The following is a 23335-nucleotide window of genomic DNA, read 5'->3' on the forward strand; positions in this document are numbered from 1 at the left end:
TGCCGACACATCTTTCTAGCTGATATGCAGTTTCATCCTAACATCGTTGGTGCCGACGTGGATAACAATATCTCTATACTCTCTACACTCGCCAGTTTTAGCTTTAGCCAGCACCATCTTCAGATTAGCCTTAACGTCGGTAGCCCTGCCCCCGGGTAAACAGTGTATGATCGCTGGATGATTCGCTTTAAGTCTAATACTGCGGGTAATGGAGTCGCCAATGACTAGAGTTTTCAATTTGTCAGAGCTAATGGTGGGAAGCTTCGGCGTCTCAGACCCCGTAACGGGAGGAGTAGAGGCCAGAGAAGACTCGGTCTCTGACACCGAGCCGCTGCTTAATGGGGAGAACCGGTTGAAAGTTTCTGTCTGCTGAATGAGCGACACCGGTTGAGCATTCCTACAGCATTTCCTTCCAGAAACCGTGAGAAAGTTGTCCGGCTGCGGGGACTGTGCCAGGGGATTTATACTACTATCTGTACTTACTGGTGGCACAGACGCTGTTTCATCCTTTCCTACACTGAAATTACCCTTGCCTAACGATTGCGTCTGAAGCTGGGCTTGCAGTACAGCTATCCTCGCCGTAAGGCGAGCACAGCGGCTGCAATTAGAAGGCATCATGTTAATGTTACTACTTAGCTTCGGCTGTTGGAGGTCCTGACGAATCGTGTCCAGATAAAGCGTCCGGAGTGAAAAAGTTGAGGAAAAAATAAATATATGAACGGTAATTAAAAAGTGAAACCCGTAAAGTTGTCAGGTAGCAAAATAGGTTGGCAACAAAACGCACAGCAATTCGAAAACAAGCCTGTATGTGTGTTTTACTCTTAGATACTTGAAAACGCCACAATGCATCTCTTCTATTTAAAGAATATAAAATATGTGTCACCAGCCGCTAACTAACTGAGTTATCATTCTATCCATGCTAACTATATATGGAAACTATTTGGACTGACATACTGCGTAGTGTCTTTTATTGTTGATTTGATTGCCCTTGACAGGTGTTCTCAAAATCCTTTTCAGCCTCCTATGCCATTTACAGTGAGGGGACGGGATAATTATTATTGATAGCATGGTAATATATTCCTATATCGTGCAATCAATCCAATCCAACACATCCAAATGTAATAGGATGAATAACAGTTAATCAAGTCATTTTGTGGTTTACTTCAGCCAAGACCATGTCTCAGATGAAACTACTTGTATATGCATGTGTTTGTGTGGATATTCTCATGCATTTGTGTTATTGTGTGTATGTGTCATGGACTTCCTTGAGCTACACCAACACAGAGTGAAGCCATCTGCTTTTCAGTACGCTGTCTGGGGTCCTCATGGAAATCAACTGGTGAGGCCCTAAGGCAGGGGTGCACAACATACAGCCAACGGCCCAAATGCAGCCAAAGAAATGCTATTTTTTTGCCCATGTTTCAGTGGATCCTCTACTACTGTATATTAATAGGTGTATGTTGTATTCACATTGACTAACATAGGCACTGTTATTTTGGCAGATCTACATCTTTCAGAATAATCTCTACTACCAGGCGGGTGTGTACAGCGGTCCTGTACGGCTCACCACTACAGGCAGTGGGCCTGTTATCAACGGGCTGTCAGACTGGACATATGAGGGTGAGAGAGACGCTGCCTCTGTAAAGTAAAATCATGCTTACTTACTTATAGGTCGCAACAATCTTCTACCAATGGAGTCTGTCTTTGGCCACAGCTTGTACCCTATCCCATGAGAGACCCATCTCTTCCTGCTCAGCCACAACTGTTTGTCGCCATGTTATTTTTAGCCTGCCTCGTTTGTGCTTTCCTGTTGGTGTCTACCTGACAAAACAACAACATAGACATTGCTTATATATATTTTGTCATACTACAACTCATAAATAATAATCAATCTATAATATGCAATGCAAATGAATGTGGTGTACTTGAAAGTGCCTGACATCACAAATGAAGTTCCCATGTAGAGACATGACATTCTTATCACAATCTATACTAAGACCTGTTGCGCTATAGTCTGTATACAACATAGATGGGCCCATTACACCTGGTACTGTATGTTAACTGTTATGTCGCAGTTGCAAATGAGAACTTGTTCTCAACTAGCCTACCTGGTTAAATAAAGGTGAAAAAAAAAAAAAAATGTCATGTGTTTCCAGAGGAGATCCTCCAGGCGTACCCTGCTTACTGGTGGTCATGTCTTTCACGAGGAGATCCTCCAGGCGTACCCTGCTTACTGGTGGTCATGTCTTTCACGAGGAGATCCTCCAGGCGTACCCTGCTTACTGGTGGTCATGTCTTTCACGAGGAGATCCTCCAGGCGTACCCTGCTTACTGGTGGTCATGTCTTTCACGAGGAGATCCTCCAGGCGTACCCTGCTTACTGGTGGTCATGTCTTTCACGAGGAGATCCTCCAGGCGTACCCTGCTTACTGGTGGTCATGTCTTTCACGAGGAGATCCTCCAGGCGTACCCTGCTTACTGGTGGTCATGTCTTTCACGAGGAGATCCTCCAGGCGTACCCTGCTTACTGGTGGTCATGTCTTTCACGAGGAGATCCTCCAGGCGTACCCTGCTTACTGGTGGTCATGTCTTTCACGAGGAGATCCTCCAGGCGTACCCTGCTTACTGGTGGTCATGTCTTTCACGAGGAGATCCTCCAGGCGTACCCTGCTTACTGGTGGTCATGTCTTTCACGAGGAGATCCTCCAGGCGTACCTTGCTTACTGGTGGTCATGTCTTTCACGAGGAGATCCTCCAGGCGTACCTTGCTTACTGGTGGTCATGTCTTTCACGAGGAGATCCTCCAGGCGTACCCTGCTTACTGGTGGTCATGTCTTTCACGAGGAGATCCTCCAGGCGTACCCTGCTTACTGGTGGTCATGTCTTTCATGAGGAGATCCTCCAGGCGTACCCTGCTTACTGGTGGTCATGTCTTTCACGAGGAGATCCTCCAGGCGTACCCTGCTTACTGGTGGTCATGTCTTTCACGAGGAGATCCTCCAGGCGTACCCTGCTTACTGGTGGTCATGTCTTTCATGAGGAGATCCTCCAGGCGTACCTTGCTTACTGGTGGTCATGTCTTTCACGAGGAGATCCTCCAGGCGTACCCTGCTTACTGGTGGTCATGTCTTTCATGAGGAGATCCTCCAGGCGTACCTTGCTTACTGGTGGTCATGTCTTTCACGAGAAGATCCTCCAGGCGTACCCTGCTTACTGGTGGTCATGTCTTTCACGAGGAGATCCTCCAGGCGTACCTTGCTTACTGGTGGTCATGTCTTTCACGAGGAGATCCTCCAGGCGTACCTTGCTTACTGGTGGTCATGTCTTTCACGAGGAGATCCTCCAGGCGTACCCTGCTTACTGGTGGTCATGTCTTTCACGAGGAGATCCTCCAGGCGTACCCTGCTTACTGGTGGTCATGTCTTTCACGAGGAGATCCTCCAGGCGTACCTTGCTTACTGGTGGTCATGTCTTTCACGAGGAGATCCTCCAGGCGTACCTTGCTTACTGGTGGTCATGTCTTTCACGAGGAGATCCTCCAGGCGTACCCTGCTTACTGGTGGTCATGTCTTTCACGAGGAGATCCTCCAGGCGTAACCTGCTTACTGGTGGTCATGTCTTTCATGAGGAGATCCTCCAGGCGTACCCTGCTTACTGGTGGTCATGTCTTTCACGAGGAGATCCTCCAGGCGTACCCTGCTTACTGGTGGTCATGTCTTTCACGAGGAGATCCTCCAGGCGTACCCTGCTTACTGGTGGTCATGTCTTTCACGAGGAGATCCTCCAGGCGTACCCTGCTTACTGGTGGTCATGTCTTTCACGAGGAGATCCTCCAGGCGTACCTTGCTTACTGGTGGTCATGTCTTTCACGAGGAGATCCTCCAGGCGTACCCTGCTTACTGGTGGTCATGTCTTTCACGAGGAGATCCTCCAGGCGTACCCTGCTTACTGGTGGTCATGTCTTTCATGAGGAGATCCTCCAGGCGTACCCTGCTTACTGGTGGTCATGTCTTTCACGAGGAGATCCTCCAGGCGTACCCTGCTTACTGGTGGTCATGTCTTTCACGAGAAGATCCTCCAGGCGTACCCTGCTTACTGGTGGTCATGTCTTTCACGAGGAGATCCTCCAGGCGTACCTTGCTTACTGGTGGTCATGTCTTTCACGAGGAGATCCTCCAGGCGTACCTTGCTTACTGGTGGTCATGTCTTTCACGAGGAGATCCTCCAGGCGTACCTTGCTTACTGGTGGTCATGTCTTTCACGAGGAGATCCTCCAGGCGTACCCTGCTTACTGGTGGTCATGTCTTTCACGAGGAGATCCTCCAGGCGTACCCTGCTTACTGGTGGTCATGTCTTTCACGAGGAGATCCTCCAGGCGTACCTTGCTTACTGGTGGTCATGTCTTTCACGAGGAGATCCTCCAGGCGTACCTTGCTTACTGGTGGTCATGTCTTTCACGAGGAGATCCTCCAGGCGTACCCTGCTTACTGGTGGTCATGTCTTTCACGAGGAGATCCTCCAGGCGTAACCTGCTTACTGGTGGTCATGTCTTTCATGAGGAGATCCTCCAGGCGTACCCTGCTTACTGGTGGTCATGTCTTTCACGAGGAGATCCTCCAGGCGTACCCTGCTTACTGGTGGTCATGTCTTTCACGAGGAGATCCTCCAGGCGTACCCTGCTTACTGGTGGTCATGTCTTTCACGAGGAGATCCTCCAGGCGTACCCTGCTTACTGGTGGTCATGTCTTTCACGAGGAGATCCTCCAGGCGTACCTTGCTTACTGGTGGTCATGTCTTTCACGAGGAGATCCTCCAGGCGTACCCTGCTTACTGGTGGTCATGTCTTTCACGAGGAGATCCTCCAGGCGTACCCTGCTTACTGGTGGTCATGTCTTTCATGAGGAGATCCTCCAGGCGTACCCTGCTTACTGGTGGTCATGTCTTTCACGAGGAGATCCTCCAGGCGTACCCTGCTTACTGGTGGGCATGTCTTTCACGAGGAGATCCTCCAGGCGTACCCTGCTTACTGGTGGTCATGTCTTTCATGAGGAGATCCTCCAGGCGTACCCTGCTTACTGGTGGGCATGTCTTTCACGAGGAGATCCTCCAGGCGTAACCTGCATACTGGTGGTTGGACACGGGATCCGTCTGGCGTACTTGTCCATCAACCACACACACCCACCCTATGTGGGGATCCATCATTTCACTGGAGGGGCATACCACTCAGGAGCCTACTATCCGTACCCCAAGGTGAAACTTACAATAATAATGTAAACAAAGACTACTTCTGTACACTTTAACTTTGATTTCAAGGACATCTCCTGTGCCATGAATCTCTTGACAGAGGCTATACTAAGATGAATTGAGGTCAATACAGAATGTCTTTGGACAATGTGATTATTTGAGATAATATCCCAGTAGTTACTCTTTACATGGTAAATGTCTTCAGCCCTACTCACACTCCGAGGATGACTAATCCAGTCTCACTCAAAAGCAGGTACTGTATGTACTAGTTTACATATGTGTGCTTTATCTCTCAATAGGTACATAGTTTTTTCAGACTTACATCTTTGTGTTTCTCGTCTGTCTGTCTGTCTGTCTGTCTGTCTGTCTGTCTGTCTGTCTGTCTGTCTGTCTGTCTGTCTGTCTGTCTGTCTCTGTCTGTCTGTCTGTCTGTCGTCATTACGTCTCCATAGTGAAGTGGACCAGTTGGACCTGGCTGGCTGTGTGTTGGTTAAACCGGGTCCAGAACCATTCTATTGTCTCTGTGTGTGAGGCAACCACTGGAGTCTGCTCACAGGTGATGATACACTGATCCGTTATATAGGGATTAGATCCACATCAATTCCTAGCAGCTCTATGTGGATGCATGACTGTTTATTGGTTGTCACTGATATAAAGTGTATGAGTGAATAAATCAGCTATTCCCTCAAAATGTTGAATTAAGTTTTATTCATGGAGGACTGTAAGATGCAATGTAATTCCTTTTTTCTGTTGCAACCCCCACAGAAGTGCAAAATGACCATGGGGGTCTGGTAAACACAACCACAAGTAAAGTCAGTCTACTGATTACTTTAACCAACATCAACCAAAAGGCTGAATTTATTGACAGACATTTTATAAGAAATGGGAAAACTTCCTGTGTTTCAGCACAGTATGCAACCTTCATTATATGTAGAGACTTTAGTCTGTATAAAAGCATTGAGAACACTTCTCAATTATCATCTCCTGGTTTTAGTTTCACTGGACAAGTAAGAACCCTGAGGGGGAGAAATTACCTATTCTAATCATTAAGTGATTATATTCAATTAAATGAATGTGGCTTAATGAAAACTGAATACATTTATTCCAATGGGACTTTGAGGGAGACAGAGGAATACTATACAGAACAAAAATATAAACGCAACATTAAAAGTGTTGGTCCCATGTTTTATGAGCTGAAATAAAAGAAATGTCCATATGCACAAAAATATTATTTCTCTCAAATGTTGTGCACAAATCTGTTTACATCGCTGTTCGTGAGCATTTATCCTTTGCCAAGAGAATCCATCCACCTGACAGGTGTGGCATATCAAGAATCTGATTAAACAGCATCATGATTACACAGGTGCTGGGGACAATAAAAGGCCACTCTTAAATGTGCAGTTGTCACACAACACAATGCCACAGATGTCTCAATTCTGAGGGAGCTTGCAATTGGAATGCTGACTGCAGAAATGTCCACCAGAGCTGTTGCCAGAGAATTATGTTAATTTCTCTACCATGAGCCGCCTCCAACTTAGTTTTCAAGAATTTGGCATTATGTTCAACCGGCCTGACAACCGCAGACCACGTGTAACCACCCCACCCCAGCCCAGGACCTCCACATCCAGCTTCTTCACCTGTGGGATCATCTGAGACCAGACACCCAGACAGTTGATGAAACTGAGGAGTATTTATGTCTGTAATAAAGCCCTTTTGTGTGGAAAAACAAATTCTGATTGGCAGAGCCTGGCTACCCAGTGAGTGGGCCTGGCTCCCAAGTGAGTGGTCCTATGCCCTCCCAGGCCCACCCAAGGCTGCGCCCCTGCCCAGTCATGTGAAATCCATAGATTACGCCTAATGAATGTATTTCAATTGACTAATTTCCTTATATGAACTGTAACTCAGTAAAACTGTTTAAATTGTTGTATGTTGCGTTTATATATTTGTAAAATAGGTAGTGTTAAGTAATGGGAATGAGTCGAGATGATTAGGGTCCACAGTTTCTCTCCTGACCACGTGGCTTGACCAGGAAAAACTCTGGGCCCCTTTGGTTGTGGTCAGGTCACGTTGACAAGAAAGCCGCTCGGCCCTAGATAGTGTATGACAACCAATAACTGTGAAAGTTACTCTTTCCGGCCAACAGGAGCTGCCTCTCTTCTCTAGAGCTGGTTCTGTGTTCTATGTCACTCTGCCGCAGTACAAGGGGGGTGCAGAGAGTATCAACACATAGCTGTCCTCCTTGCTCAGGTCAGAGTTGTGTTTCAACCGTATCTACCCTGCTTTATCTCCCATGGTCTCTGTGTCCTTGGCTTGTCCCCCCTTCTCTCTCTCTAACTCAATTTCCCTCTTCCTGAAGCCTTTGACTTCTCCCATATCTCCACGTTCCTGACATCAGGGCACTGGGATTGTTGTCACTTTGTGGACTGGATAAAGATGCAGAGAAAATGTAGGAGGAGTAAAGGGTTTTGCAAATCACTAACATCTGCTGGTGAGACTGCAGCTGGCATTTATGTATCCACAGCACATGAATTAATTAATTATACCACAATCCATAAATATATCCATATGTTTTTTCCTGAACATGAGATCTGACCAGGGAAAACTCTAGGCACAAGTCCAGAATGTATCCTGGTAAAGTATCTTGGTCAGGAGCTGTGGCAACCCGTCATTCAGGGCTGGTGTATTTTTGTTGGGGGGGCTTGCCTGTTTTTGCGTGCTATTTTGGCATTAATACTTGTCACATATCAGTTTGCAAACAATGTAAAAAAAATATGTAGATAGTTTAGTTAATAAAGTCACATACAAACATGGTCTCTTTTTTGTTTTCTTGAGTAAGGCAGCTTCTAAATGCAGGTTTTTTCAGCCTAGTTCAGTGCTTTCTATGGTGGTGGGGCAGGCCAGCAGAAAATACGAGCATTGCGCTGGGATTGGCTCAGTATTCTGTCACTCATGGGGACCTTGCGCAATCGCCAAGTTTAAGTCTTTAGAAAGGGTAGGCGTTCAACATTTCAGCACTTTGGATCCTGCCATAGAGTTAGTTATATTACAAGTGCCCTTCCAATAAAGCTCAAGGTCATTGGCCACAGAAATTACGTCAAATCACGTTATACTATGTACAGTAGCTTTGATTGGACTGATCATGTCAACATCTTACTTACACAATCTTAGCTAGCAGTCATCATCATGAAACAAGTCTACTGGCAAATCCTTTTTAATCCTTGTCATATGAAGAGAAAATATAGATAAAACGTATCGGTGCTCATCGGCCATAAACATTACACAACAATTTGGAGATCGCAAATTCAACAATGAGTGGTTTGTAAGGAATCGGTGACAGTGGCTTACTGCAAGCATTGCACCAGGGAATTCGGGAATAAACAGCTCAAACTGGGAAAATATGTTTTGAACGGTTATTTAACTCGGAATTGTAAATCCGGCATCTTTCTCTTTGATTACAAATTTTGCCCACGAAGGACCGCCGCGCCACTTTCCTGTTAAATAAAGCACATCACAGTCCAAAAATGTCTTATGCTGCTTCATCAATTATGTAGGATGCCAGAGATATGTATCATGTAGCTAAAAAGTAATACTAAGTGTATGTTGTGTAGTAAGCTGTTAGTAGCCCATGTGCCTCACCCTAATAACTTGGTCTATTTTCACCAACGCGGTATTGTAAACATCGTTCCTGGCAGGTGTGTGCTTGTTTACTAACTTTATTTGTACATCTTTAACAGTGCTACTGATAGTAGTGGTGGCGCCTGGCTTGCACGTGAAAATTCAGCACACACATTCTAGAATTGAATTGTGTTATTTGACGTGTCAAATTCAAATCTTAATTAACGCGTAAAAAAAAACAGCTGTAGCATTGACAAGGTTTTGGGAGTGCTGTTGGGATTCTGCTGTTGGGACAGCTTTATGTAGGCCCTAACAGTTTGTTGGCACCATTATAGTGCAATTTTTGTATTGTTTAGTGTTGTGGCTTTGCTGGCATGCATCCCACATTTTTTATTTTGCACCACCAAGATTTACATGCTAAAATTGCCACTGGTGGGGAGTAACTCGGGTCCATAAGAAATGTTTACATAGTTCAGTCTAAATGCTTTCTATTCACTGTTCCTTTCCCTCAGTGTGAACGTCTGGGGATTCTCCCAAAGACACTGTCTTACCAGTCTTACTGTCTTGCACTCTCTCAGAGACCTACCGTTTCTACAGGCCACAGTTCAACCCCAGCCACAATGCACTTTATTCTCCACTGCTTGGGTGAATCTCTTTCTCTCCATCTCTCTTTTTCTCTTTCTTTAATTTTTATGTCAATCTTGATGTCTCTTTGTTGTTGGCCCTGGCATATTCAGAGTGACTGTCCACAGCACCATAGAACTTTTCAGTGAGCACTGCTCAGGTTGTTTTTTATGTCTCAATATGTCCACTAGATGTCAGCATTGAGCTATATATACATGCTTCCAAGATGTCCGGCCCCACATTCCATTTTTACTCAATGCATCTGAACAAATGGGATGGGCAGGTCTAGCTAGGAAGGAGTATGTGTTTGTGGCAGATAACATTGAACACTGTTTGACTATAGTCTTCCTACTGTCCTTTACTCCATGTACAAAGGGAATTAGCTACTTGACAATATATTGTCTGAGCAAAGAGGTTGAGATTGAGCACAATCAAGTATGTGTAAGATATGTATGTAAGTATGTAAGATGTCTTACATTGTCGGCAGCTGTAGCCCTCGAACACTTGAATGGTTGTTAGTTCAGCCAGATGTTTCATGTTCAGTATTCAGTCATTGTGAAGATATGTCCCAAACGGTACACTTCTCCCTATATAGTGCACTGTAAAGGGAATAAGGTGCCATGTGGGATGCAAACTGAGTGTTGTTCTCTCAGGGTACACAGCTCTGGAAGACAACAGGCCCCTGTCTCTGGCCCTGGTGGGCAAACAGCTCCCCATCATATGCTACAAAACCCTCACAGCTGACCACTGTGGTTCTGTAAACACTGAGGAAAACACCCTTTTTCTTAGAAAACGCATTATGACTTACCATGTACATCTAAAGCTGGGTCTACCGCAGGGGTATGAAGAAAGCCTACATCCTCTCATCATCATGTAAAAACATTAAGCACTAATGCAAACTTTAAAGGGATAGTTCAAATTATGACACATTGGTTTCCTTACCCTTTATGCACTGTATGGACAAGGTATGACAGCAATCGATGCTTTGGCATTGATTCCAAATGCTAACGTTTTATGATTTGAACATGATGCGCGAAAAATGGTAATATCGGTCGCATGACTTGAATGGGATTTGTGCCACAAATACATTTTAAAACCGTGCCAGAGATAATAAACCAAAGCATGGATTGCTGTCCAAGATGACTTTCCAAGATGATGTAGCAGTCAGTCATGAGTTGTGTTTGTCTGTGTCTTATCCGTGTCTTATTCCGTGTAAATAGACAGGTTTTTTTCCTTCTCGGTATACATTTTAATCTCACTTTCTATCTACGACCTAAATATACTTTCCTGCAACCCGCCTCACCCAAATGTGGTACGGATCTGCTATTTTTATTCCTTATAACTGGAACCTCCATCAGGAGCTCGCCAGCTAACTAGCTACTAGTCTTTGTTTGTCACGGCTAGCGGTCTTCACCTTTTAGCTCGGACAATGCATGCCAGTCTGCACAGCGTGATATCAACCCAGAGCATATCAGACTGCTTCTCCCTATCACCGGATTCCTGCCGCTCTGGATCATTACACCGGATCATCACAGCTAGCTAGCTGCTACCGGGTGGCTACTGTTAGCTAACACCTCTTTCCCGAAGCAAGCACCAGTTAACCTTGAGCTAGCCACAAGCTAGCCCCATATACCAGCTAATTCTAGGGCTACAATACCTCTTTTGTCAATTGGCCTGGAAACTTTGTTGTCAACGCGGAGCCCCGCCGATCCATCACAACTGGTGGTCGCCCGATGTGGTCCCAACGGGCTTTTCCATTGCAATGTCGCCGAAGACCCATCTTCTTGCCCCGGCCCGCTAGCTTTTTAAGCGCTGTGTGTCCCACTCGCCTAGTGTAGTACTTACTACTGAACGGCTCTCTGACTCACCTATTGCTGTTCTTTGGACCCTGAGATCACTCGGCTACACAGCTGATTCCCCCTGGACTGTTTCAATAACACGGTACCTCATTTTGTTTATCTGTCGGCACCAGCCTCGAACTCTGGTCCTGTATGTACCTAACTGACCTGCTCTGCCCATTCCCCCACACATGCGGAGACCTCACCTGGCTTAACTGGTCCCACCAGAGACGAAACCTCTCTCATCGTCACCCAACGCCAAGGTTTACCTCCACTGCACTCACATCCTATCATACCATTGTCTGTACATTATGCCCTGAATCTATTCTACCATGACCAGAAATCTGCTCCTTTAATTCTCTGTTCCAAACCAACTAGATGGCAAGTTCTTATAGTCTTTAGCCGTACCCTTATCCTACTCCTCCTCTGTTCCTCTGGTGATGTAAAGGTTAACCCAGGCCCTGTAGACCCCAGTACCACACCTATTCCCCAGGTGCTATCATTTGTTGACTTCTGTAACCGTAAATGCCATGGTTTCATGCATGTTAACATCAGAAGCCTCCTCCCTAAGCGTATTTTATTCACTGCTTTAGCACACTCCGCCAATCCTGATGTCCTAGCCGTGTCTGAATCCTGGCTTAGGAAGCCCACCAAAAATTCTGAAATGTACATCACCAACTACAACATTTTCCGTACAGATAGAACTACCAAAGGGGGCATGGTCGCAATCTACTGCAGAGATAGTCTGCAGAGTTTTGTACCCAAACAGTTCTTCTACTACTTCTACTTCTAAAACTCCACCTTTCCACCCCCCTCAGCCCCCAGTTGTACCCTGGACTCCATATGCGAATTGATTGCCCCCCATTTATCTTCAGAGTTCGTACTGTTAGGTGCCCTAAACTGGTATATACTTAACACCCCGGCCGTCCTACAATCTAAGCTGGATGCCCTCAATCTCACACGACCAGCCCTCATCACTGTCAAACGCTCCCTAAAACACTTCAGCGAGCAGGCCTTTCTAATCAACCTGGCTCGGGTTTCTTGGAAGGATATTGACCTCATCCCGTCAGTAGAGGATGCCTGATTATTCTTTAAAAGTGCTTTCCTCACCATCTTAAATAAGCATAACCCATTTAAAAAATGTAGAACTCCAGACTTGACTGCCCTTGACCAGCACTTTCTAAACTTATCTTTTGCAATCGTTGCAATCCCTATCACTAGCCTATTCAACCTCTCTTTCATATCGTCTGAGATCCCTAAAGACTGGAAAGCTGCCGTGGTCATCCCCCTCTTCAAATGGGAGACACTCTAGACCCAAACTGTTATAGACCTATATCCATCTCTGCCTTTCCAAAGTCTTCAAAAACCAAGTTAACAAACAGATCACTGACCATTTCGAATCCCACCGTACCTTCTCCACTATGCAATCTGGTTTCCGAGCTGGTCATGGGTGCACTTCAGGTCCTAAACGATATCATAACCGCCATAGATAAAAGTCAGTACTGTGCAGCTGTCTTCATCGACCTGGCCATGGCTTTTGACTCTGTCAATCACTGCATTCTTATCGGCAGGCTCAACAGCCTTGGTTTCCCAAATGACTGCCTCACCTGGTTCACCAACTACTTCTCAGATAGAGTTCAGTGTGTCAAATCGGAGGGCCTGTTGTCTGGACCTCTGGCAGTCTATGGGGGTGCCACAGGGTTCAATTCTCGTGTCGACTCTTTTCTCTGTATATATCAATGATGTCGCTCTTGCTGCTGGTGATTCTCTGATCCACCTCTATGCAGACAACACCATTCTGTATACTTCTAGCCCTTTTTTGGACACTGTGTTAACTAACCTCTAGACGAGCTTCAATGCCATACAACACTCCTTCCGTGGCCTCCAACTGCTCTTAAATGCTAGTAAAACTAAATGCATGCTCTTCAACCGATCGCACCTGCCCGCCGGACTAGCATCACTACTCTGGACGGTTCTGACTTAGAATATATGGACAACTACAAATACTTCCAATCTATCTCCAATCTAAAATTAAATCTAGAATCGGTGTCCTATTTCACAACAAAGCCTCCTTCACTCATGCTGCTAAACATACCCTCGTAAAACTGACTATCCTACCGATCCTTGACTTCTGCGATGTCATTTACAAAATAGCCTCCAACACTCTACTCAGCAATTTGGATCTAGTCTATGACAGTGCCATCTGTTTTGTCACCAAAGCCCCATATTCTACCCACCACTGCGACCTGTATTCTCTCATTGGCTGGCCCTTGCTTCATATTCGTCACCAAATCCATTGGCTCCAGGTAATCTATACGTCTTTGCTAGGTAAAGCCCAGCCTTATCTCAGCTCACTGGTCACCATAGCAACACCCACCCGTAGCACGTGCTCCAGCAGGTATATTTCACTGCTCATCCCCACAGCCAACTCCTCCTTTGGCCGCTTTTCCTTCCTGTTCTCTGCTGCCAATGACTGGACCGAATTGCAAAAATCACTGAAGCTGGAGACATATCTCCCTCACTAACTTTAAGCATCAACTGTCAGAGCAGCTTACTGATCACTGCACCTGTACACAGCCCATCTGTAAATATCCCACCCAATTACCTTATCCCCATATTGTTATTTATTTTTGCTCTTTTTCACCCCAGCATCTCTACTTGCACATCATCATCTGCACATCTATCACTCCAGGTGTTAATGCTAAATTGCAATTATTTCGCCACTATTGCCTATTTATTGCCTTACCTCCCTAATCTTAATACATTTGGACAGACTGTATATAGATTTTTATATTGTGTTATTGACTGTACGTTTGTTTATCCCATGTGTAACTCTGTGTTGTTGTTTTTGTCGCACTGCTTTGCTTTATCTTGGCCAGGTCGCTGTTGTAAATGAGAACTTGTTCTCAACAGGCCTACCTGGTTAAATAAAGGTGAAAATAAAATAAAAATGGATTGCTTTCAGACTTTGTCCATGGACTGCTTACAGGGTAAGGAAACTAATTTGTAATTTTGAAATATGGGTGAAATATTCCTTTAAGTGTTCTGCACTGAGATAAGAAATTGGCATGGTACCATAGACCTAAGTTGACAAGCTAATATTTCCCAACAATGAGATCGATATCACAGGTGTTGTACAAATCATAATAATCATAAACACAAAAGCTCCATAACTCCCTAAATGTCTTCCTCAGTGTACTTACTTCTCCTCCACCTAACCTGATTCCACTTCCTTTCTTCCCTTCTCTGTCTGTGTGTCTTAGGGATGGAGCCCCTGACTCTTCTTTGTTACAAGTAGTTGTTAGAGTTGCCCCACATTGACAACAGAAGGATTGCTTTGTATGGAAAGATATAGTGTCAGAAGTCCACCAAATGTCTGGGGTACTCACTTGCAGTAGTGACTATAGACAGAATACTGTTTTATCTAACATGGATGATCAACTTTTTTTCGAGAATCAATGCAGCAATATAGCAGTAAATACGACTCTGAAGATGTTGACAGCAGCCTCTCTCAAATGTACTAAAATTGTCCCTTTAGTCTTCCTTTGAACCAAAAACATGAGTCTTAATTAAACATGTATTTTCAGGCTGCATCTTTGTTGCATGATGAGGTCAATCTGAGGGACAAGAACTTCCTATTTTTACATGGAACTGCAGATGGTGAGAACCATTATGATCTATTCAACTATTGCGAGATTTAGGGGAATTCTTTCAGAAGTGCTACAAAAATAAAGGTATACCCCATATGAGATATTGGATTGATCTATTTGAACATATTTGTAAAGTAACACTTTCATCTTGCAATACTCTGTTTTAATTTATTTTCTCTTTCAGCACATGTCCACATCCAGCACACTGCCGAGCTAATAGATTGTCTGGTGGCAGCCAAGGCAAACTACTCTTTGCAGGTGTGAGAATTTTGCATGAGGAAAATTTGAAAAGGCATGTAGTGGAGAGGGAAAGTATGCTCTGAAATGTCTCTTTTGCATACTTATATTTAAATGATGGATATTGCAGAACCTGATCATTTCAAAGATCCTTAAAGAATGTTTTCTTGTTTCTGAAGTGAATTTGATATTGAATTACATATTTATTTGTTTGTTTACTGTTGATTACAGAGCACTCACCAAGGAGCTCCTTCAGTAGTGGCCCTGTCCAAGAGGATCAAAACCATAATGTATCACATTTAAATTGTGACTGACTGATCTACAAATAATAATGAGTCGTTATTTATGATGCAAGGTGATTTGTAAATCAGTCAGTACACTGTAGCCTGCAGTCGTTTTGGTGCTCTCAAACACGGCCAATGTACCGAGTTAAAGACAGTTTCAGGTTGGATATTTGACAGATATTTGTGCTTTCAAACCTCAATAGCTTTCAAACCACTTGAGCTACAGACTCCAAATATGTTCACGATATGGACATTAATTCGCTTTGCAAAGCTAATAAATGTGGAAATGTGAGCAGTATTTTGTATTCCTTGTTGAATTAGTTAGGGAGCGTAAACAAAGTACAAACTTTTTTTACATTTGAATTTCATTTGCTCCTTGGTCATGTGACCTACTGACTTCAAACAAGGTTCAGAATGTACACCGATTACCCTTCTATATTCCACACCCTTTAGTTTGTCCATTTTCATCTCAAATGACTTTATATTAATTTGCCTTCTCTGCCCCCCTGAAGGACCGTGTCACTGACACACCTGGCTTCCAGACAGACCCCCATTGACCTGGGGGCCTGGGTAGCATGCTAAGGTCAGATACCATCAGAGGCTTTTCTGTCTTACAAGACGGTCCTTAAATGCTGTTGGTGGACGTAAGAAAAACTACAGGAGAATATCCAACCTGAATCTGGTTTTACCTCGGTGGCCAATGTATACTCGGTTCAGTTTGGAGGGTTTTGTCTAGATGGGATACAGCTGTTTTCAAAATGGACTTTTCATCGCAGGTTAGGAGAACTTAGGTAGTGAACGTTATTTATAATAAGGGTTACGTGGAGAAAATCGGACATCTGAAATGAAAATGGATGGCTCTCCCTGCAGCAAAATATATTTGACCTAAACCCTCCCTGAATACTTGAAAAACAGCAAGTTACCCTCCCCTATATTCAAAATAAAGAGTGGATAGCAGAGAACGTCTACCCTCACTCTTAGGACAGACCAGAGCCTTAGATATGCAGTTTTAGTAAACGTTCTTCATTTTGCAAGCATATAATGCCAAAGTAGAAATGTTTATAGTGCACAGGGCTGTGGTCCAGAAGGTTGTGGGTTCGCAGTCCACCATAGGGGTGGAAAGAGCTCCTGTATAGTAAAACCATTAATTCCATGTTATTTTACAAATTAGCAGATTTTTTTTCTAGACGACACAAATGACAGGTTAAGAATGGACAGATAGATATGTCTGTGTTCATCTTATATTTCTCCAATGCCAAAATCAGTGTCTTTGCAACGAAACTGTTCCTGTTTGCAAATAATTAAATCTGAGACGTCATTAGGAATCTGAGCATGGTATCTTCAAAAGTTAGGTCTACCTTTCCACCCCAGACAGAGTAGGCCTACCAAAGCAGACAAATGTAAGCATTCACTGCTGGCTACTCTTCTTCTGTGGCTTAACCCAACAAGAATGTATGCACACATGACTGTAAGTCGCTTTGGATAAAAGCGTCTGATAAATGGCATATATATTATATTATAAGAGAAAGTCATAAGTGTTTCCCTAAAATCTATTGTTTTTAATAAAATAAAATTATCGTAGTAAAGTCAAATTTGACCTCAGGCCCTCCTCATCAAACTGAACAGAAAATAGGCTATAGGCTAGTCTGCGCGCATTTTTTTGCCTCTCCTCCCGAACTGCCACCTGTTTACTTACACAGCACAGCGATTGGTTATGCAGCACACGAAATTGTTTTTGATCAACAGGAGCAGTGCAGGTCGGGCTCAGGGTTGGAATATCCATTGCAGTGTGTAATGCAGTCTTGTTTTATTTACACCATTCCAGCAACTAACTTAGAAATATAACTTTGCTCTGTGATTCTCCTATCATGCACTTCACAGCCTATAGGCTAGGCTATGGTTCTTTTGATTGAGACCACACTCAAATAGCCTATAGGCGCACTTGATATTGCACCCCCAAAGAAGAATCAGATAGGGCCGGCATCAGGCACACATCAATATATAGCATAATAAGCAACTTATTCTAAAATACTGATAAGTATAGACATTTCATCAATTACAAATGACATAATCTCCTCTGGACTTGATTTCAAAAATACTAAACCTTCCCCTTGACTGAAATTGAAAAATAATAAACCGCTCCCATTTTCTTCCAGGGACCCATTATGTAAATGTGGATTAATTCCTTGCACAGCAGGTTAAGATAATTAACGTAACTGGTTAGGAGAAGGGTTAGGTTTAGCAAAAAAATATATATACTTTGTAACAATTTCACAAAATCGGTATCCCGTCAAGACATGACCAGTTTGGCGTTCTAAACGCAAACTGGCGAAACGAAAGACAGCCGTGGACCATTGCACATTAGCGATTAGAATGCAATACACTTAATATTCTAAATAAAAAGTACATTTCCCTGACTGTGATGCGTATGACTTTATACATTAAAGACCGGTGGATATTTGCCATGAAATCGAATTATGTTTTCGGGTTTCTGATTAAATTTGGTTTGGGTCCTAAGTGTCTCTGGCATAAACTTGGACACCTCTTGGTAGCGTCCCTGCCGTTGCCTACGTCACCAGTTTTTACCGAATGAGATGGAACACCGTGGAATTAACATTTCCAAATCGTTGTAGCGGTGGCTGAAATTAACAAACAACAGGTAATTAATTACTGATCATTAAATGTAAAATGTTGTCTTTACTACACGTCAGAGACGGTTCTGCACAGTAGCATGCACGAATGGTCAGTGAGTGTGATTTACCATTAATTTATTTTGATTTACAATCAGCTTGCTATAGTCCCTGAACTTGAATTTTTTTTCCCGAACAATTCCCCTGAATGTAATAACAACTCATTGAGAAATGACTTGCATGTCTCCATAATATTGATAAAATTGTCTGTTTCTGTATATTTGCTGCCCCCCCCCCAACTCTCTAATTTTGCTTAGGTGAAGATGTGGCATCCCTTGCAATCACTTGCTCTGTGTGTGCTACTTGCTCTCTTTGTAAACCACTGCCAAGGAGTCAGGCAGGGCCAGGATCTCAAATGTGGAGGTAAGTCTTTGGATTTCTACCATTTTACTACACTAGATCCTGTTTAATCTCATAATTTCATCCCAGACCCCTTATTTTCTACATTGTGCGTCCACTTTTGGTCCGCATACCTTCGTTAAACTACCTAACATTTCGCTATTGTCCATCAGCGTGTAGGGCCATGGTGGATGAGATGGAGTGGGCAATATCTCAGGTGGATCCTAACAAAATGATCCAGACCGGGTCCTTTAGAATCAACCCAGATGGTAGCCAGTCTATTAGAGAGGTAGGTGTACTTGAGGGCTACTGGCTCCTTCATTGGCCTTATTTTACACATTCAATGTTATTTATTTGTAGGCTGGGATTCTACAGCGTTGTTTTTAAAACATATTGTGTTTTCACAGTGTTTCCTATTATAGGGTGTCACGGTAGTGGATTTTGCTATAAGGTACCCCCGTTAAGGGTGTCACGGTAGTGATACAAGTTGTCTCACTCAAGTTCTTATGTCACCCGGCTAACAGGTGACTCACAGGCCCGCGGGACTGGCCTTGTTATGTATCCTGCCCTTTTATTCGGAGATTAGCCATGTTTCGGGATCTTACATAATATCAATCAGACTTAGAGTACCTCTCCCTTGTGGTACCTTTACCAGGCATCTTTAGTTCCCAAAGAGTAGACTCTTCAACTCTCCATTGCTCTATAGGATTCCCAAAGGCTCTTGTATCTAGACATAAACCATAAAATCAGTGGCCAGCCAATTTTACGATTTAATGCCTATTTACCTTTTATAGAGTAGACTCTTCAACTCGCCGTTGCTCTTATAGGGATCCCAAAGAGTAGACTCTTCACCCGCCGTTGCTCTTATAGGGTTCCCAAATAGTAGACTCTTCACCCGCCGTTGCTCTGATAGGGTTCCCAAAGAGTAGACTCTTCACCCGCCGTTGCTCTTATAGGGTTCCCAAATAGTAGACTCTTCACCCGCCGTTGCTCTTATAGGGTTCCCAAATAGTAGACTCTTCACCCGCCGTTGCTCTTATAGGGTTCCCAAATAGTAGACTCTTCACCCGCCACTGCTCTATAGGGTTCCCAAAGAGTAGACTCTTCAACTCCTCGTTGCTCTATAGGGTTCCCAAAGAGTAGACTCTTCAACTCGCCGTTGCTCTTATAGGGTTAGAGTAGACTCTTCAACTCGCCGTTGCTCTATAGGGTTCCCAGAGAGTAGACTCTTCAACTCGCCGTTGCTCTATAGGGTTCCCAAAGAGTAGACTCTTCAACTCGCCGTTGCTCTATAGGGTTAGAGTAGACTCTTCAACTCGCCGTTGCTCTTATAGGGTTAGAGTAGACTCTTCAACTCGCCGTTGCTCTATAGGGTTCCCAGAGAGTAGACTCTTCAACTCGCCGTTGCTCTATAGGGTTCCCAGAGAGTAGACTCTTCAACTCGCCGTTGCTCTATAGGGTTCCCAAAGAGTAGACTCTTCAACTCGCCGTTGCTCTTATAGGGTTAGAGTAGACTCTTCAACTCGCCGTTGCTCTATAGGGTTCCCAGAGTAGACTCTTCAACTCGCCGTTGCTCTTATAGGGTTCCCAAAGAGTAGACTCTTCAACTCGCCGTTGCTCTATAGGGTTCCCAAAGAGTAGACTCTTCAACTCGCCGTTGCTCTATAGGGTTCCCAAAGAGTAGACTCTTCAACTCGCCACTGCTCTATAGGGTTCCCAAAGAGTAGACTCTTCAACTCGCCACTGCTCTATAGGGTTCCCAAAGAGTAGACTCTTCAACTCGCCACTGCTCTATAGGGTTCCCAAAGAGTAGACTCTTCAACTCGCCACTGCTCTATAGGGTTCCCAAAGAGTAGACTCTTCAACTCGCCATTGCTCTATAGGGTTCCCAATCACTCTAGTATCTAGACAAACGTTTTACGATTGAATGCCTACACCCGTTGGTTAATACTGCTTGAATATTAATACAGAGTAACTTTGCTTTTTACAATATTAATGAGTTGGCTGTCCAATCCTTTAAATTGTCTTTTGTCTAGAAACTAGTCTTGTTCCCCTAGAACGGGAGTGTCAGAGGTGTTCTTTCTCTCCCTAGGGTTTTGGGTCTAGTTTCTACTTTTTATTCAATGTTTGCAAGTCACACAGTTGTACACATTATTACAGTTTCCTTTTTGTCCTTAATATATAACATCAACAATCATCAAAACACGTACTACTATTAATGCCTTATATGTACTACAACAAGCAGTTAATTACCTTAGCGTAGAATTACCTGGTTGGTCCCCAAAGCGTATGTTCTTCCACTTACAATTGCTCTAGAGGCTTATCCAATCACTCAGTATCTGTTTCTCCTAGAAGTTTGTACTATGATTTACTGATTAGTGAATAGAACGGTTCGAGACAAAACCCCCATTATAACACCACTGTTGCTATTCATCCACCTCAGTTAGGAGGTGGATTTATTCAGCACGAGGAGTGTGGAGGGTAGTTGTCTCAGTATGTTTCGTTCAGAAATCATAAGTCAAGAGATACAATTGTTCTAGAGTATGAAAGTCAGATATTACCTTTTAGGTTGATGATAGTTGAAGTATCATGAGCTGTCCATCGGTGATAAGTCAAGTAGCACTATCATGCCCTCTTAAGGAAGGCACTCTCCTTATATACTCTTTTCGGGACCAGGCCGGCTTTAGCGCTGAGTCATATTCTAACCTTGTGGCGAGCAATTTCTGTAAAGGGTCAGTTTGACATGTTACTGTGAAACGTTACTAATGACAGATGCATCCTCTATCCCCAACTCTTGCATCAGTTTAACCCATTCAAATTCTACTGCTAGTCTAGCTCTTCCTCGTTCTGTCGATGGCCCGCTCTCTCCCCCTTCTGGGGGCGGTGCCCGAATGCAAGGCATCTCCTCGGGCCAGCTATCCGGCCCCCACTCAAGAGGTGGAGCCGATGGTGACGGTGTGTGCTGATCCAGCAAAGGAGGTCCTTCCTCAGAGACCCTTTTTGTGTTACCGCATCAAGGGGTATCATCTTTCTCTCTGGTTGAGCTCATCAAAATTGTGTTCCCCCCCAGGTTCCTCTCGCCCGCTCTGAGGGTAACCTCCTGGAGCTAATGGAGGAGGTATGTGAGAAGATGAAGGATTACGGGGAACGCTTGGAACTCACCACCAGCAGGGAGACCTATGAGAGGGTCACGTCTCGGAACGGCAAACCCATGGACCTCTCAGAGGCTAAACTGGATTCCAGAGTCACATCCAGCCTGAAATTTGCTGTGGGTAGCCATTTTGTTTTCATTTTCACATGGTAGGGACTAGGGATGATGACACGCTATAGCTCATCAGTGTGACATTCTAGAACCTCTAATGTAGTGAATGATAATGACTACAGTTGATTGCATCTTTGTTGCAACTTCCACACAAGCAGACCAATGCAGTGGAAACTTTCCACATCCATATGTTTGTACTGTAGGTTGAAGCCAGTGGCTCCAAGCTTCTGCATCTCACTGAAATGTGTCCCCCACTACATCTTATTTAACCATTATCTTCTCTGTCTTACCCGTAGTGTGAGACCATCGTTGAACAATATGAAGACGAGATCATCGAATTCTTTGCCCATGAAACAGACAACGTGAAAGACAAACTCTGCAGCAAGAGAACAGGTATACCACCATCTTACTTGATCCAATACATTATATTGACCACCAGAGACTACATGTATTGCTTTTGGGGGGGGGATACACCTTTTTACAAAATCGTGTTTGGAATGAATTGTAATACAATGTGAGAAGTGAAAATCTATACCAAAATGTAACTCGTTGATGTTTTTTTTTCTGCAGACCTTTGCGACCATGCTCTGCAAATCCCTCATGATGAACTATGATTCCATCCTACAGTTCACACAGCTCAGCTTTATACACAACTACCTTCCACTTCATTAGTGGGGCTGCAGACTATTCAGAGCAGCTCCAGCACCAGGTGCTTACTGTCTGTAATACAGGAATGGGGGGAGTTGAAGGTTGTAGAACTCGACACTAGCTCGTTCTGCTCTATCAATCACAAGGTGCAAGGTATAACTTATTGGGCAACTACTGTTAAGAAAACACTCATGACATCAACTATATTCTCACATTTGTGCTATTGTGCCTCAACCTATATTGTCCTTATGCAGGTGTGTATGATGTGGGTAGAACACTATTGTAATGTGTATATTACTGCAATGAATTCAAATCAAGTGTATTGGTTGCATACACATATTTAGAAGATGTAATTGCGGGTGCTATTTATAGTATTTCTAACAGAAGGTTGTAGCAATGGGGGGGTAATCACTCTGGATGATTTCAGGAGTTTAAATGTTCAAGCTTACTCTTGAAGCAGATGGTGAATCAAATTCTGTAACGATAGTTAGATAGTAAAATTGTTCAACATGGTTGCTGTGCTTGTTGCTTTGATTAATTGTATCCTGTGAATGATGGAAAGGTTTGATTTATACTTTCTCCAGCAACTCCCATTCCTCTTCTATTTTGTGTATTCATCTTTTGTCATGGTCATCTGTTTTTCATACTTTGTTGTAGAAATATATTTCCATCAATCTGGAGTTGTTTTCAGTGTGTTTTAGTGTTGCATTACACACAAGTGGGTTTGTATTATGACATGAATAATAACGAACCAGACAACTTTTTGGGCGACCCGACAATTCACATAAATGTGACGTTTAGAGTTGTCATTGTAAGCGAAAGCAAGTCTCCAAGAAGCAGTAAATCTGATCTGCTATTTCCATGCTTCCCGTTTAAGTTTAGGATTTTGTGTCCTATACTTTCG

General features: G+C 43.8%; 1 protein-coding gene and 1 long non-coding RNA gene across 3 annotated transcripts; both read left to right on the plus strand.

The window, feature by feature from the left end:
* Window positions 1-8464: 8464 nt before the first annotated feature.
* On the plus strand, window positions 8465-15429 carry LOC118400413 (uncharacterized). The gene is made up of 3 exons (XR_004829009.2): window positions 8465-8936; window positions 14909-14981; window positions 15156-15429. It is a non-coding gene; the product is annotated as an uncharacterized LOC118400413 (long non-coding RNA).
* Window positions 15430-17996: 2567 nt separating this feature from the next.
* LOC118400412 (protein canopy homolog 2-like) lies at window positions 17997-23111 on the plus strand. Of its 2 annotated transcripts, none has more exons than XM_035797263.2 (6): window positions 17997-18151; window positions 18440-18545; window positions 18695-18810; window positions 21592-21789; window positions 22080-22176; window positions 22354-23111. In XM_035797263.2, the coding sequence occupies exons 2-6, from the start codon at window positions 18446-18448 to the stop codon at window positions 22395-22397; spliced, it is 555 nt and encodes a 184-aa protein (XP_035653156.1). In that variant the 5' UTR covers window positions 17997-18151; window positions 18440-18445; the 3' UTR covers window positions 22398-23111. The 2 variants fall into 2 exon arrangements, with proteins under 2 accessions (XP_035653156.1, XP_035653155.1); XM_035797262.2 differs by having other exon boundaries at window positions 18074-18234.
* Window positions 23112-23335: the final 224 nt, after the last annotated feature.

The sequence above is a fragment of the Oncorhynchus keta genome, chromosome 21, assembly GCF_023373465.1.
Source record: "Oncorhynchus keta strain PuntledgeMale-10-30-2019 chromosome 21, Oket_V2, whole genome shotgun sequence".
Classification (NCBI taxonomy): domain Eukaryota; kingdom Metazoa; phylum Chordata; class Actinopteri; order Salmoniformes; family Salmonidae; genus Oncorhynchus; species Oncorhynchus keta.

What these genes read in the sequence shown, in the direction of transcription:
- LOC118400412 (XM_035797262.2), top strand. An exon ending in CCAGGATCTCAAATGTGGAG is followed by an intron (nt 18,546 to 18,694) that starts GTAAGTCTTTGG and finishes ATTGTCCATCAG; the next exon opens with CGTGTAGGGCCATGGTGGAT. An exon ending in ACTCTGCAGCAAGAGAACAG is followed by an intron (nt 22,177 to 22,353) that starts GTATACCACCAT and finishes TTTTTTCTGCAG; the next exon opens with ACCTTTGCGACCATGCTCTG.